The 16266-nt window shown below is 38.2% G+C and overlaps 1 protein-coding gene across 1 annotated transcript; it reads left to right on the top strand.

The window, feature by feature from the left end:
* The first annotated feature begins 961 nt into the window (after window positions 1–961).
* Window positions 962–2698, top strand: LOC131434381 (uncharacterized protein K02A2.6-like). Its single transcript, XM_058601048.1, has one exon. It carries the CDS (start codon window positions 962–964, stop codon window positions 2696–2698), a length of 1737 nt encoding a protein of 578 aa, XP_058457031.1.
* Window positions 2699–16266: the final 13568 nt, after the last annotated feature.

Below are 16266 nucleotides of genomic sequence, written 5' to 3'. Positions count from 1 at the left end.
TTTGGTATAACGAGCATATTAGAAATTTAAGAAATCGAAAACAAAAAGCTCATAAAAAGTACAAAAGAGAAAATAATAGTGACAATTTATCGAATTACATACACATCTGTGACCAACTAAGTTTAGCAATTGATACTGCATTCAAAGTGTAGTGTATTGATTGGTTTATGTTACACCCTGTATATATTAATCGTGGGATTGCTGCGTGTCTCTTCGTGTGAACAGGATTGACACTTCTTTTTCCGGGTCCGGCAGAATACACGAGACAAGCAGTAAGGAAGGATTACGTAAAAGGGAAGCGGACAAGATTCTACAATTGGCGACGATTGAAATAAATTTGGGAGGTAAATAATTAATACGAAGACTTACATGTAGGGTCACTTGAAAAGTGTGATGTGGATGCGAGAATTAAATAGAATTCTCCATTGGTTTGAACTTTGCGAGAATTGGACGTTCTCATGGCGTTGGCGGAAATTATATGAATTTTCCCCTGTGAAAATTGCGAGAATCTAAAGAATTCTCCAGGGGGCAAAGTTCAAGAGAATATGTTCTGCAAATATATTCTCCAGAAGTGCGGAAATCTTTGGGATCTCCCAGATTAAGATGTTGAAAAAAAAAATAATCGAAGAGATTATGGGAAAGGCCTCAATTGTACCGATGATTGAATTGTTCCAGTACTTTTTTTTTGACAGTCAGTCATAGTTCATTTCGATAACGGAACATACGAAAATTTGTTCAAAAGTTTATTGGACATATTCTCAAGCGGAGTATCAAGTAGAATGAGTTTCATATATACTATCTCTGTCTATTACAGATGGAGGAATCGCGGGCTATTCCACCTTTTCGATGCGACAGGATCGAGACAAGTAAACTTGCTAGAGATTGGAAGACGTGGAAGGAGTCTTTAGAGTGCTACTTTGCGGCCTATAATATAACAGACCAGAAAGTTATGCACGCTAAAATGCTGCATTTGGGCGGATCGGCCCTGCAGACGGTTTTCAAAAACCTTAAAGGGCACGAACATGTCTCGTTGGTTACACTAACACCACGATGGTATGACACAGCAGTGGAAAAACTTGACGAATTTTTCGAACCACGATATCAGAGCATTACCGAGCGTAGGAAGCTTCGACAAATGAAACAAAATTCTGGAGAGAGATTTGCCGATTATTTAATACGTCTTAAACAGCAAGCAACCGAGTGTGGTTTTGAAAAGTATGGAAACGAAGTAGAAGAAATATTGAGGGATATACACCTGACGGATGCAGTTGTTGAAGGATGTTCCTCAAATGAAGTACGTAGAATGATTCTATTGAAAAATTTATCTTTAGTGGATATTGAAGCGCTTGGAATTACTCAAGAAAGTGTGGACCAGCAATTAATCGAAATAACTGCACAAAAAGGATCTCATTCTGAAGACAAAACATACAATGTAACCACACCGAATGGAAAACAACACAGTTTATTGAAGGAAAATATAAATAAAGCACGCTCAACAAAGACTTGCTTCAATTGTGGTAGACTAGGACATCTGTCCTCATCGTTGTCGTGTCCAGCACGAGGTAAACAATGTCACAACTGTAAAAGCTATGGGCACTTCGAGAAGCTGTGCCGTAAACGGAAAGGGGTAATAACTCCCCAAAGAAAACGGATTCGAGTGATTGAGAGTGTCAACAATGAGAATGTTCATAAGACGACCGACGGTGAAGACAATAATATGCAAGATAAAGCTTACTATGCTTTTTACTCAGGTAACGAATCCAATTTGCTCACGTGCATTGTCGGTGGTGTTTCGACGGATATGTTAGTAGACTCGGGTGCAGATGCTAATTTAATTAGCGAAATTGTTTGGACCGAAATGAAAGGCAACAAAGTTACAGTACATTCATCAAAGAAAGGGAGCAATCGTATCTTAAGGGCATATGGAAGCAATGTTCCATTAATTATTATGGGATCTTTCATTGCTGATATCACTATTGGAGCCAAAACTGTTAAATCAGAGTTTCTTGTTGTTAAGGGAGGGCAACGATGTCTTCTTGGTGATAAAACTGCTAAACAACTTGGTGTATTGCAAGTTGGATTACATGTGAACAACGTCAAAGATCAGCCACAACCATTCGGTAAAATTAAAGAAATAAAGGCATTTATTCATATGGATCCAAAAGTCATTCCAGTTTTTCAACCAATGCGCCGCATTCCTTTGCCGTTAGAAGAAGTAGTCGCGAGAAAAATTGACGAGTTATTGAAGCGTGATATCATTGAAATTAAAACGGGTCCTACCAGCTGGGTATCACCACTAGTTGTTGTAGGGAAGACAAATGGAGAACCTAGACTCTGCGTAGATCTTCGGCGCGTTAACGAGGCTGTTCTTCGAGAACATCATCCGATGCCTGTTGTGGACGATTATATTGCACGGTTAGGAAGAGGGACAATTTGGAGCAAACTCGATATTCGCGAAGCATTTCTCCAAATCGAACTTGCAGAAGAATCCCGTGACGTAACCACATTTATGACGAATCGAGGGCTTTTTAGATTTAAGAGATTGCCGTTTGGCCTAGTAACAGCACCGGAGCTTTTCCAAAAAGCCATGGATGAAATACTGGCAGATTGTAGCGGAACCTATTGGTATCTTGATGATATAATCATTGAAGGGAAAGACATTGAAGAACATGACAGTCGCCTCGAAAAGGTATTTTGAGATATATGATCGGTGAAGTTTTGTTTTCATTCTTATTTCAAGAAAATATACTTTTTATTGTCGTTATGAAACAAAAAAAAATATATATATATATATATATATATATATATATATATATATATATATATATATATATATATATATATATATATATATATATATATCCTTGTGTTTTGATTACAGGTTCTTTCCAGATTAAAAGATAAGGGAGTCGAGCTCAAATGGGAAAAATGCAAACTTCGCGTGGATGAGCTACAATTTTTGGGATATAAAATTTCCTCAAAAGGAATAAGCCCTTCTGAATCTAAAATAGAAGCTTTAATGTCTTTTAGAGAACCTCAGAATGAAGCTGAGGTACGCAGTTTTCTCGGGTTGGCCAATTATCTAAACAAATTCATACCACATCTTGCAACTATCGACGAACCACTGCGTCGACTTTTGGTCAAGGGTAAAATGTTCGAGTGGACCAAAAAGGAATCAAACTCATTTCAATCCATCAAAGTTGCTCTGAGTAACATGAACAACTTGGGGTTTTATAAAGCAGAAGATCGTACAGTTGTGGTTGCCGATGCCAGTCCTTCAGGCTTAGGAGCAGTTTTGTTACAATTCGATAATGAGAATACACAACGCGTGATTAGTTATGCATCCAAATCATTAACCGAAACGGAACGACGATACTGTCAAACAGAGAAGGAAGCATTAGGTGTCGTTTGGAGCGTAGAACGATTCAAGTACTATCTCCTTGGGAAAAAGTTCGATATTTTGACTGACTGTAAAGTTTTAGAGCTTTTGTTCTCGAAACGCTCTAGACCTTGTGCACGAATAGAACGATGGGTTCTCCGCTTGCAAACATTTGATTATAACGTTATACACGTCGCTGGTAAAGAAAATATAGCTGATTCATTATCTCGCTTAACTGTCATGGAACCTAAGGCTTTCGATCCTGCAGAAGAAATCTTTGTTCACGAGATAACCGTTCAAACGGCTACCTGTGCAGCATTATCATGGAAAGAAATAGTACAGGCTACCAATACTGACAACGATATTCTGACGGTTTTGAATATTTTGAAGAACGGTAATGTGCAGACCTTACCTGTAGAGTACAGGGTAGTGGCTAATGAACTATATGACTTCCAAGGTGTACTACTTCGAAGCAATCGTATCGTTATACCCGTAACTTTGAGAGAAAGGGTTTTAATAACAGCTCACGAGGGCCATCCCGGCATCGTGATGATGAAAAATCACCTAAGATCAAATGTTTGGTGGCCAAAAATGGATCAATCAGTCGAACGGTTCGTAAAGTGTTGTAGAGGTTGCACATTGGTTGCAGCTCCTGAACAACCCGAACCAATGAGTCGCAGTTGTCTTCCCTCATCACCTTGGCAAACATTGGCTCTTGATTTTTTGGGGCCTCTTCCTGAAGGTCAACATCTTCTAATAGTTGTGGATTGCTACAGTCGTTACATGGAAGTCGTTGAAATGGAAACAACTACAACGAAAGATGTTTTGCGAGAGCTAATGATTATGTTTGGTCGGTATGGAATTCCATCTTTCTTGAAAGCCGATAACGCCCCACAGATAAGTTCAGAATGTGTGGAATTTCGTGAGTTTTGCTCTGCGAATGGTATAAAGCTACTGAATACAATACCGTACTGGCCTCAGTCCAACGGGGAAGTTGAACGCCAAAATCGTTCGATTTTGAAGCGTCTACGCATTTCTCAAGAACTTGGAAAAGATTGGCGGAACGAGTTAAGACTTTATCTATTGACATATCACTCTTCGAAGCATCAAACAACAGGAAAATCACCAGGAGAATTGATGTTCGGGCGACTAATTAAAAGCAAGCTGCCCACAGTTTCGACTTTTCTTGAAGATGAAGAAGTGCGTGAGAGGGATACTGTCATTAAAGAAAAGGGTAAAGAGTACAGTGATATGAAACGACGAGCAAAGAAGAGCGACATACAAAAAGGTGATGTGGTACTTGCCAAACGGATGCGAAAGTCAAATAAATTAGATACAGAATATGCAAATGAAGAGTATGTGGTTCAGCGGAAAGAAGGTACCGACACCCTTATACAATCTAAAACTACCGGTAAGCTTTATAGGCGAAGTTCGGCTCACTTAAGAAAGACTGAGGACCAAGAGTATTTCAAGGACGCTCATCTAGATGATACCTCAACTTATTCTGAACCTACCACGACAACCGCTGAGCATGAAACCACGTGTACGGAGGAATTAGAAAAAACATCAACGAACAGATCGCCATCTGTGAGACGATCAAGAAGTGTACCAACAAAGTACCACGATTATGTTACTTATTAAAGACCCTACTATGATTGAAATCAAATTCAACTGACTAGACTTTTGTTTATTATTTCAAAGGAGGGATTGTAGTGTATTGATTGGTTTATGTTACACCCTGTATATATTAATCGTGGGATTGCTGCGTGTCTCTTCGTGTGAACAGGATTGACACTTCTTTTTCCGGGTCCGGCAGAATACACGAGACAAGCAGTAAGGAAGGATTACGTAAAAGGGAAGCGGACCAGATTCTACACAAAGAGTATAACTCAAGAACTGAACAGGAAATAAAGTCTTGCCCAAAAAAATTCTTTAGTTATGTTAGAAACAAATTGAAATCAGAAAACTTTCCGTCAAGAATGTATTTACAGGAAAACATTGGTAATAACTCACAAGAAATTTGTAATCTTTTCGCTAAATTTTTTCAACAAATTTATACGAAGTTTTCTGAAGATGACCGCGATCGTGAATATTTTAATTTCTTTCCAGAGTTTACTGAAGATATTAATGTAAATCAAATCGAAGTGCTAGACATAATAGATGCCCTAAACAAATTGGATGTCTCTAAAAGTGCCGGACCTGATGGGATTCCACCCATATTTATGAAAAAATTAGCATTAGATCTTGCAACCCCTTTGTGCTGGCTTTTTAATAATTCGCTTCAGTCTGGAGTTTTTCCAGATACGTGGAAAAACTCTTTCCTTATACCAATTTTCAAAAATGGGAAAAAAGCAGACATATGCAACTATCGCGGGATTGCTATTCTTTCTTGCATTCCGAAGCTCTTTGAAGCGATCGTTAATGACAAACTGTTTAGTCAAATAAAAAATAGAATTACTCACATGCAACATGGATTTTTCAAAGGACGTTCCACTACTACTAATTTGTTTGAATTCGTCCACTATACCCTGACCGCTATGGACAAGGGAAATTACATTGAAGCTCTTTATACAGATTTCAGCAAAGCATTCGATCGTGTTGACATACCCATGCTTATGTTCAAATTACAGAAATTGGGAATCTTACCAGGTCTTCTTAAATGGTTGGAATCTTATCTAACAAATCGTCAACAAATTGTAAAATTTAAGGGTAAAAAGTCGAGCCCCATTCACGTCAGTTCTAGGGTCCCCCAGGGATCTCATTTAGGTCCTCTTTTATTTATCTTGTTTGTAAACGACATTTCCTTTCTTTTAAAAAAAAAAATAAAAATTCTAATATACGCAGACGATATAAAACTATTTTTGACATTCAGTAATAGCCGTTCAACCGAGAAGGTTGTGTATAGAAGCGTACAGTTTAATAACGCTGGTTGGTTTACACGCGTTAAATACGACAACGGTTGAACTACAGGTAGAGACCTGTTGGCAGCAGCCGTTAAAACGTATAGTCGTGCTGCATAAGAGAGCCCTAGTGCTGGGCCAAGCTGGTGAAGGAAACAACAAAGGGCGTTTCCCAAACTCTACCCAGGCCGCAATATACAGCCACAAGTGCTGAGCAGGAGAGTGCAAAGGCACATCGAAGAGGAAGAGTGCAAAGGCACATAGAAGCAGGAGAGTGCAAAGGCACACCGGTGCGAAGGCACTTCGGTGCAGAAGCATATCGGTGCGGAGCACTAGGAAGAAGGAGACAAGACAACTCGGTCTTTCCACTGCCATACAACACGCAGGTATACACCGGTGACCTGCGCTGGTTACAGCTGGCGAAGACGAAAGCAAATCGGAATTCGAGTGGTGCTGGATGTCAGGTAGCAGTAGCATCACATCATATTCTATCGCTACAGTGAGCTTCAGCATTGTATCAACGTCCAGATACATCCAACAAGAACATCTAGAGCAACGAGGATCTACACGGCAGTGCAACGGAGATAGACAACAATTTCAAGGTAGAAGTTTTTTCTTTTCCTTTTGATTGAGTACTGTGTAGTGTTGGTTTCAAATTTTATTTTAAAGTTTAGTTAAAAATTTTAATGTAATGGATGAATCCATGGACGTAAATCCTAGCATGAATCCGATACCCCCACGAACGAAAAAATATCAGGAGAGCTCTTCTGGGCCTTGGATAGTCTTTTTTAGACGTATATCAAAGCCATTAAACATTTTTCAAATTAATAAAGGTTTGACATCACGATACTCTTCAATCAAAGAGATCATAAAAGTAAATAAAGATAAAATTCGTGTTGTGGTAAATAATTTGAAACACGCGAATGATATTGTCTCTTCGGAACATTTCAATAAAGAGTATAAAGTTTACATACCCTCCAAAGATGTCGAAATTGACGGTGTTGTTACCGAAGCGAGTCTTTCGGTAGATGATTTACTCAAGCATGGTGTTGGTCGTTTCAAGAACTCTATGCTTGAGGGTGTGAAAATACTGGAGTGCAAACAACTGTACTCAGTAGTTCATGAAGAGGAAAAAAAGTTTATCGCCCATCAGACTCGTTTCGAGTGACATTTGCCGGGTCTGCGTTGCCGTCCCATGTCTATGTCGATAAAATTCACCTCCCTGTTCGGCTTTTTGTTCCAAATGTAATGAATTGTACGAACTGCAAAAAATTCGGCCACACAGCTACTTACTGTAGTAATAAACCAAAATGTATTAAGTGTGAAGGGCCTCATAAAGATAATGATTGCAACAAGGAAATTGAAAAATGTATTTATTGTGGGAATAGTCCTCATGATGATATTTCAGTATGCACTGCATTTAAAGTGCACAAAGACAAAATTAAGCTTTCTTTAAAAGCACGGTCTAAGCGCACATATGCAGAAATGCTTAAAACGGTCATTGATGTCCCCCCTTTGGAAACCGAAAACGGGTTTTCAAATCTAGAGGAACCAGAGGACTCTGACTCTGACGAAAATAGTGAAGGTAATTCGTTTATCACTACCCAAGGGTCAGTTAAGAGAAAGAAGTCTTCCTCCAAATTACCAAAAAAGACACCTAAAATTTCATCTTCAAAAAAAGATCCCCGTGTTAAACAAAAAAAGTCAAAACCAAAGACTGTGCCTCCTGGTTTGTCAAATTCCCAAACCAATCCAGGATCTAGTACAGAAAAAGATAATAATCCAGTGGGCTCCATTTCACAGCCACCAACAGGATTACTGAAGTTTTCGGAAATTGTTGAATGGATTTTCTCAGCATTCAATATATCTGAACCCTTAAAGACCCTCATAATGGCATTCCTTCCAATAGCTAGAACCTTTTTGAAGCAGTTATCAGCTCAATGGCCAATTGTCTCAGGTTTTGTATCTTTTGATGGATAATTTATCACCCGTCGCGAATGATACAATCACTGTCCTGCAGTGGAATTGTCGAAGCATCATGCCAAAACTTGATTCATTTAAAATATTATTGCATAGTCAAAAATGTGATGTATTTGCTTTATGCGAAACATGGCTTACTTCAAACATAGCTTTAAATTTTAATGATTTTAACATTATACGTCTCGATAGAGACTCTCCGTATGGTGGAGTGCTTTTGGGAATTAAGAAATGCTATTCCTTTTATAGATTAAACATCCCTTCAACTTCTAGTATAGAAGTTGTTGCTTGCCAAATAAACATTAAAGGCAAAGATATTTGCATAGCTTCGGTTTATATTCCTCCAAAAGCACAAGTTGGACAGCAAAAGCTTAATGAAATGGTTGAAGCCCTTCCTGTTCCACGATTGATTCTGGGAGATTTAAATTCGCACGGTATTATGTGGGGTTCCGTTTACAATGATAGCAGATCATCTTTAATACAAAACATTTGTGACAATTTTAGCATGACGGTATTAAATATGGGTAGCATGACACGGATCCCAAGACCTCCAGCACGCCCAAGTGCTTTAGATCTATCTCTTTGCTCAACATCAATTCGACTAGATTGCACCTGGAAAATACTGCCTGATTTACACGGTAGCGATCATTTACCAATCATCATCTCAATTAGCTGTAACAAATGTATTGCTAATTCAGCTAGTATTCGATTTGACAAAAAAGCTAGTATTCGATTTGACAAAAAATATCGACTGGATTAAATACCAAAGTAGAATCTCTAGTATTTTGAATTCAATGGAAGAGCTCCCTCCACTTGAAGAATATGACTTCCTCGTTTGTTCGATTCTGGAGGCCGCAGAACAAGCCCAAACCAAACGATTTCTTGGTCCATCGTCTAACAGAAGGCCTCCCAACCCCTGGTGGGACAAAGAGTGCTCAGAGGCTAAACTCGCAAAACAAAATGCTTGCAAGACGTTTCTAAAACGGGGAGGAGGAACTCCTCAGAATTTTGAAAAACTTATGGTTTTAGAAACCAAGTACAAGAGCATACTTCGAGCCAAAAAATGTAGCTATTGGAGACATTTTGTCGAAGGTTTGTCGAGAGAAACCTCAATGAGCACTCTTTGGAATACGGCCAGACGAATGAGGAATCGTAACGTGGGCAATGAGAGTGATGAATACTCGAACCGATGGATATTTGACTTTGCTAGGAAAGTTTGCCCAGATTCTGTTCCTACGCAGAGCATTATACGGGAATCTCCTCCAAATAATGGTTTTATTAATAACCCATTTTCAATGATGGAATTTTCTATAGCACTCTTGTCTTGTAACAATAACGCCCCTGGGTTGGACAGAATTAAATTCAACTTGGTGAAGAATCTGCCCGACCTCGCAAAAAGACGTTTGTTGGAATTGTTCAACAAGTTTCTTGAGCAAAATATTGTTCCACCTGACTGGAGGCAAGTGAAAGTTATCGCCATTCAAAAGCCGGGGAAAACAGCTTCCAACCACAATTCATATAGACCCATTGCGATGTTGTCCTGCATTAGAAAATTGTTCGAAAAAATAATTCTGCGACGTCTCGACACTTGGGTCGAGACGAACGGTTTGTTGTCAGATACTCAGTTTGGCTTCCGTAGAAATAAAGGGACGAATGATTGCCTTGCATTACTTTCGTCTGACATCCAAATTGCCTTCGCTCAAAAGCAACAAATGGCATCTGTATTTTTAGACATTAAAGGAGCATTTGATTCAGTTTCCATTGATGTTCTTTCAGACAAGCTCCACCAACATGGACTTCCAGCGGTTATAAATAATTATTTGCACAACCTTTTGTCAGAGAAGTGCATGTATTTTTCACATGGCGATTTGGCAACATTCAGAATTAGCTACATGGGTCTCCCGCAAGGCTCATGCCTCAGTCCGCTCCTCTATAATTTTTACGTAAATGACATTGACAGCTGTCTAGTAACCCCATGTACACTAAGACAATTGGCAGATGATGGCGTGGTTTCAGTTACTGGACCCAAAGCTATTGATCTGCATAAACCATTGCAAGATACCTTAGATAACTTGTCCGATTGGGCTGTTCATCTTGGTATCGAATTCTCTGCGGAGAAAACAGAGTTAGTCGTCTTTTCAAGAAAGCATGATCCCGCGCAGCTTCAGCTCCATATGATGGGAAGAATGATCCAACAGGTTTTAACTTTTAAATACCTCGGGGTGTGGTTCGATTCCAAATGCACGTGGGGAGGACACATTAGGTATCTGATAACGAAATGCCAACAAAGAGTAAATTTTCTTCGAACAATAACAGGATCTTGGTGGGGTTCTCATCCGCAAGATCTAATAAAATTGTATCAAACAACGATACTTTCAGTAATGGAATATGGATGCGTTTGTTTTCGTTCCGCTGCAAACTCTCATATTATCAAACTTGAGCGAATTCAGTACCGTTGTTTGCGAATTGCCTTAGGCTGCATGCATTCGACACATACAATGAGTCTTGAAGTTCTGGCGGGAGTTCTTCCATTAAAAGATCGATTTTGGGAGCTTTCATCACGCCTGCTAATAAGATGTGAGGTGCTGAATCCCATGGTAATTAATAATTTCGAACGACTAGTCGAGCTTCGATCTCAAACAAAATTTATGACAGTATATTTTAACCATATGTCACAGGAAATCAACCCTTCAAGATATATTCCTATCCGTGTCAGCATCCTAAGTGCCCCTGACTCAACTTTATTTTTCGATACATCCATGCAGCGCGAAGTGCGTGGAATCCCGGATCATCTACGTTCGACGGAAATCCCAAAAATATTTTCAAGTAATTTCAGGCATATTGACTCTGAGAAAATGTTTTATACGGACGGATCGCGAATTGAAGAAGCGACAGGGTTTGGTATGTTCAACAATAATGTTTCGGCCTCATTTAGGCTTCAAGAACCTGCATCTGTTTATATAGCAGAGCTAGCAGCAGTTCATTATAGTTTGAGTGTAATCGTCACATTATCTCCAAACCATTATTTCCTCTTCACAGATAGTCTGAGTGCAATTGAAGCCATTCGCTCAAACATGACTGGCAAGACTGAACCGTTTTTCCTGGGCAAAATAAAACAGTGCCTGAACGACATATTGAACAATAATTATCTAATCACTATAGTCTGGGTCCCGGCTCATTGCTCCATTCCTGGCAATGAAAGAGCCGATATTTTAGCCAAACGTGGTGCTATTGAGGGTGAAATTCATGAGCGACCGATTGCTTTCAACGAATTCTATAGCTCGTCTCGCCAAAGAACACTTGCCAGCTGGCAAGCTTCTTGGGATAGAGATGATCTGGGTCGGTGGATGCACTCAATTATTCCGAATATATCGACAAAGGCATGGTTCAGGGGACTGGATGTGAGTAGGGATTTCATTCGTGTGATGTCCAGACTCATGTCCAATCACTACACGTTAGATGCACATCTCCTTTGAATTGGGCTCTCCGAGACTAATCATTGTGCTTGCGGAGAAGGTTATCGGGATATTGATCATGTCGTTTGGACATGCGTGGAGTATCGTGATGTCAGATCTCAACTAATAAATTCTTTGCGTACCCAAGGTAGACTATCCAATATCCCAGTTCGAGACATTCTTGCTTGTCGTGACCTTTCATACATGAAACTTATTTATCATTTCATAAAGAAAATTGGAGTTTCAATTTAATAAAGGCCCCTTTTAAGACTTAGTTCTGATCCCAGCTGCGTCCATGAGTTCAACCAAAAGCTAAATTAGAATAAAAATTATGTAATGATACAAACAAACTCGAAACAGTTTATGAAATTATCAACAAAATGTCTGAAAATAGCAGCTTATTTTATAAATTATAGAAGTTAATCGTTTGGTTCAAATAATATTTCCGAGTAGATTTCATAATTAATGACGAGTTACCTAAGATGATATTTAAGCTATAAGAGAATATGTTTTCATAAATTCAAAACGTTGTGACTATGTTAGAATTAAATTAGGATAAGAATATTTTGTAAAAGTGATGCTACGGCGAAGAAAAACTTATGTAAACTGCCTTAAGAAATAAACGTATTTATGAAAAAAAAAATAAAACTATTTTTAGAAATAGAGAAAAGTGAGGATGCCAAGGTTTATCAAGAAGAAATTCTTTCTTTTTATACATGGTGTAACAAAAGTCTTCTTCAACTAAATGTGAAAAAATGCAGTAGAATAACATTCAGTAAAAAACGAAATACACCTGACTTGATACTTACTCTTGGAAGTCAAACAGTTCAAAAATGCGAAAGAATTAGGGACTTAGGAATAATACTAGATTCTAAAATGACTTTTGTTGACCATTATAATACAATCATAAACAGAGCCAATAACATGCTAGGATTCATAAAACGATTTTGTTACTGTTTTCACGATCCGTATACAATTAAAACATTATACATTGCCTATGTTCGGTCAGTACTAGAATACTGTAGCTTAGTTTGGTCACCTTGCTTAATCACATGGGATGATCGAATTGAATCAGTTCAAAAACAATTTTTGTTATTTGCAATGCGTAAATTAGGTTGGACAAGACTTCCTCTTCCATCCTATAAAGCTCGCTGTATGCTGATCAGTATTCAAACATTAAAAGAACGCAGAGAATTTTCAATGGTCTCATTTGTAAATGACATTGTCTCGAATCGCGTAGATTCCAGTCAACTCCTGTCCAAACTAAATTTTTACATACCATCTCGGCCTTTAAGAAATCGAAATATTTTTATTACAAACCACCAGCGAACAAACTATGCAAAAAATGGGCCAATAAATCAATTGATGGCTGTATACAACAAGCATTCAGAAGCAGTCGATTTCACTATGTCAAAAAACAAACTAAAGCAATATTTCAGTTCTATTCGGTAAGCCAAATATAATTATTTAACTCATAATAAATTATACATTATTTAGTGATCTATTTAGAATAGTTTACTAATTTAAGACGATTATTGTAATTATCCTTATGGTCTACTTTTGATTGACGACAAATAAATAAATAAAAGACAGGATGTTTTTGATAGGGTAACGTGGCGCCATCATGCCATACGCGAGTACTGTCCCAAATAAAGGAATATTCGAAATGACCGTTAAAATGATTAAAGAATCTAATTTGAGTGTCCTGTCGGTTAGTCTGTGGTATAATATCGAAGAATTTACTAAACAAACTCATTCGCCTGAGGCAAGTTTTTTTTTGATTAAAAATGCCTTACTCTCCACTATACGAGATTGGGTGTCAACAAAAAATTTCATAAATAGCCGCGTAACCTTTACCTGTCATAATTTTGAATGACAATAAACACGTATGGCAACGTCGTTTCAGTATTTCGATAGCATACTGATGAAAAAATTGATTTTTTCGAACCAATCACAGCATACTATCATGATGTCATCCGTTTGTTTTCTCACGTACGGCTGACGGTTTCGATTATTGCTTTACACCTCACATTTCATCTAGTGGCAATTCTGCTTCGATCGATGTAGGAAAGAATTGCGTCATGCAAGAAAAAGTAACACATCGTTTGAACCTTCGCACAGATGGGATTCTATAAATATATGCTATTTTACCATTTTAGCTTTAGTCGGTGGCTGCCTATCAACAGACCCTGTCAGCTTGCAGCGAAATCAATCTTCAGTTCAGCAACGCCACCGCACGGCATCGCATTCAACATATCATGTCCATTGTATGGATGCGCAATGCTGCAATTTTGGTGCACACGAATTTGGCATTTCTCTTCCCTACTTCTATGTATGAGATTCGATGCGGACTCGCCTGAAGGCGCCATGCTCACAAAAAAGGATGTTGCCAATGATTTGTTCGGGAAATGTGAGAGCTGGATAGTTTTGTTAATATGATGTCTTTGCTATCAACCAGGTAGCTTGTCTAGTGAGTGGATGACAAAACTGAAATATATCTGGATACTCGTTTTTGTGTTAAGTATGAATGTCATTTTCCGGTTGCTGCACACCATGTTCACTTGAGTATATTGAATACCGATTTTAACTTGATTCGAAAGCATAACTTAAATACTGTACGCCTAAAATGGATTGGTTTATCGATGGGTCGTATACATACTGCACGGAGAGCCCGCAGATCACAATATTACAATATTGCAATTGTTTAGTTTCAACTAAAATGTTGTTGATTCAACTAACATATCTGTTGAAAAAAAAACGCAGATCAAAAATCCTCTTCATTTCACCAGAAACGTTTCATATTGAAAATTTTCAATGGCAAATGAACGTCATTTATGTCAGTTATGTCAGTGGCCGTTTCATGTAAGTGAAAGTATGCAGAAGAATTTCGAAACAAGTTTTCCATGTATTAATTAGATATTCCTACAGTATAAATGTTTTAATTTCATCTGCGAGTAATGTAGTTTGATATTAGTTTCCTCAAAGCTCAATTTTCAAACTGGGTACTTAATTGAAAAATGCAAATGTTAGAAGAGTGTTTCGGCAACGATACGCTGAAGAAAACATTCGTTTATCAGTGGAACGAATGTTTCAAAAGTAACGAGTCTGTGAATGATGATGAGAGAGTTTTCAGTCGAAAAAGAAGGCGATACTTACAGTTTTCATTGATTACAAGGGTGTTGTGTGTCATGAATTTATTCCATAGTACCAGACCGTAAACAAATAGTATTATTTGGGCGTTATGAGACGTTTGCGTTTAGCAATTCACCGAACAAGATCAGAATAGTGGGCAAACAACTCGTGGATGCCATCGTTACCCGTGAACGTCTGGCTAAAAACGAAACGAATACCATTCAGCAACCACCGAATTCACCTGATTTGGCTCCCTGCGACTTTTTCCTATCCGGTCGACTCAAGAAACTACTTTCAGCACCCGAGATGATATTATGGATAAGTGCAATGCAGTCGATGAGGAATTCTTTGAAGGGGACTATATCGATTTTGATGAATCATCTTGTATTTTTAATTTTCTGGATGAATTTCGGGAACTTGTTAATCAAGGTAGAATACATTTTTTGTACTTTCCACGTTTAGAAATCACTTTATCGATAGTTGGATCAAGATAGAAGGAAGACTCATTACCATGCACTACACTGTTGGTGCTCATAAAGGCTTCAGAGATCTCTTCTTCTTCCAAAATTGTTAACTCATCCTTAAACCAATTCCGAATATCGAGCTCTGTAACACTGTTGTTGATAATCAGTCACCGTACACAATATCAAAAGTCTTTATTCCATCGAAATCGTTTCCTTATGTTGGTGCAACCGCATGAAGAAAACTGTGAACGTGTGAACACTGCTTAAACACAGCATTTGACAGCGAACTAGAACCAAAGAACCAAAATTTTCGGCTTCAAGCCAATTATATGCAGATGAAAATCGTGCCACCGGGGTGGTTTTATTGATGTCCATTTTAATGCAGTATACAAAAAAGCACAACAAACCTCAAAAGAAAACATCACGGTTAAAGACAATTAGTTCCAGGGCTCCTTAACGCTTCTATCTGGGAATAAGAAGACTTTTGTCAGAATATATGAACAGAAAAGTTTTTTTTTATTTCACTTATTTTTTCGAGAAATATAAAAATCTCTTACCTTCATCTAATATACTTTATGATCAAAAAAGAACCGGAATTTTCATTTTAAAATTCCCGGGCTTGTCCAATCGGTAAACTTTTATTCTCTCAACGTTGGCAACACTTTTATACACATTCTGTCAAATTTTGACGCATATCTTACGATTAGTTATTGTTTGGCGTCTATACAAAGAAGTTGAAAAATTTTCGTGTGGCGATTTTTATAATGGATGAAAATTTAGAACAACGGCTCGCCTTCGAAGCGCCATTCGGTCGATTGTTGTGCGGTTTCGACGTCATATTCATAGATCCACACCTCATCACCAGTTATGATGCATTCGATGAATGTGGGGTCACTATCTGCGTTGGAAATCATCTCTTTGGTCACATAAACACGACGCTGTTTTTGAATGAAATTCAG

The sequence above is a fragment of the Malaya genurostris genome, chromosome 3 (genome assembly GCF_030247185.1).
Source record: "Malaya genurostris strain Urasoe2022 chromosome 3, Malgen_1.1, whole genome shotgun sequence".
Lineage (NCBI taxonomy): Eukaryota > Metazoa > Arthropoda > Insecta > Diptera > Culicidae > Malaya > Malaya genurostris.
This window is presented reverse-complemented; position numbering and strand designations above follow the sequence as displayed.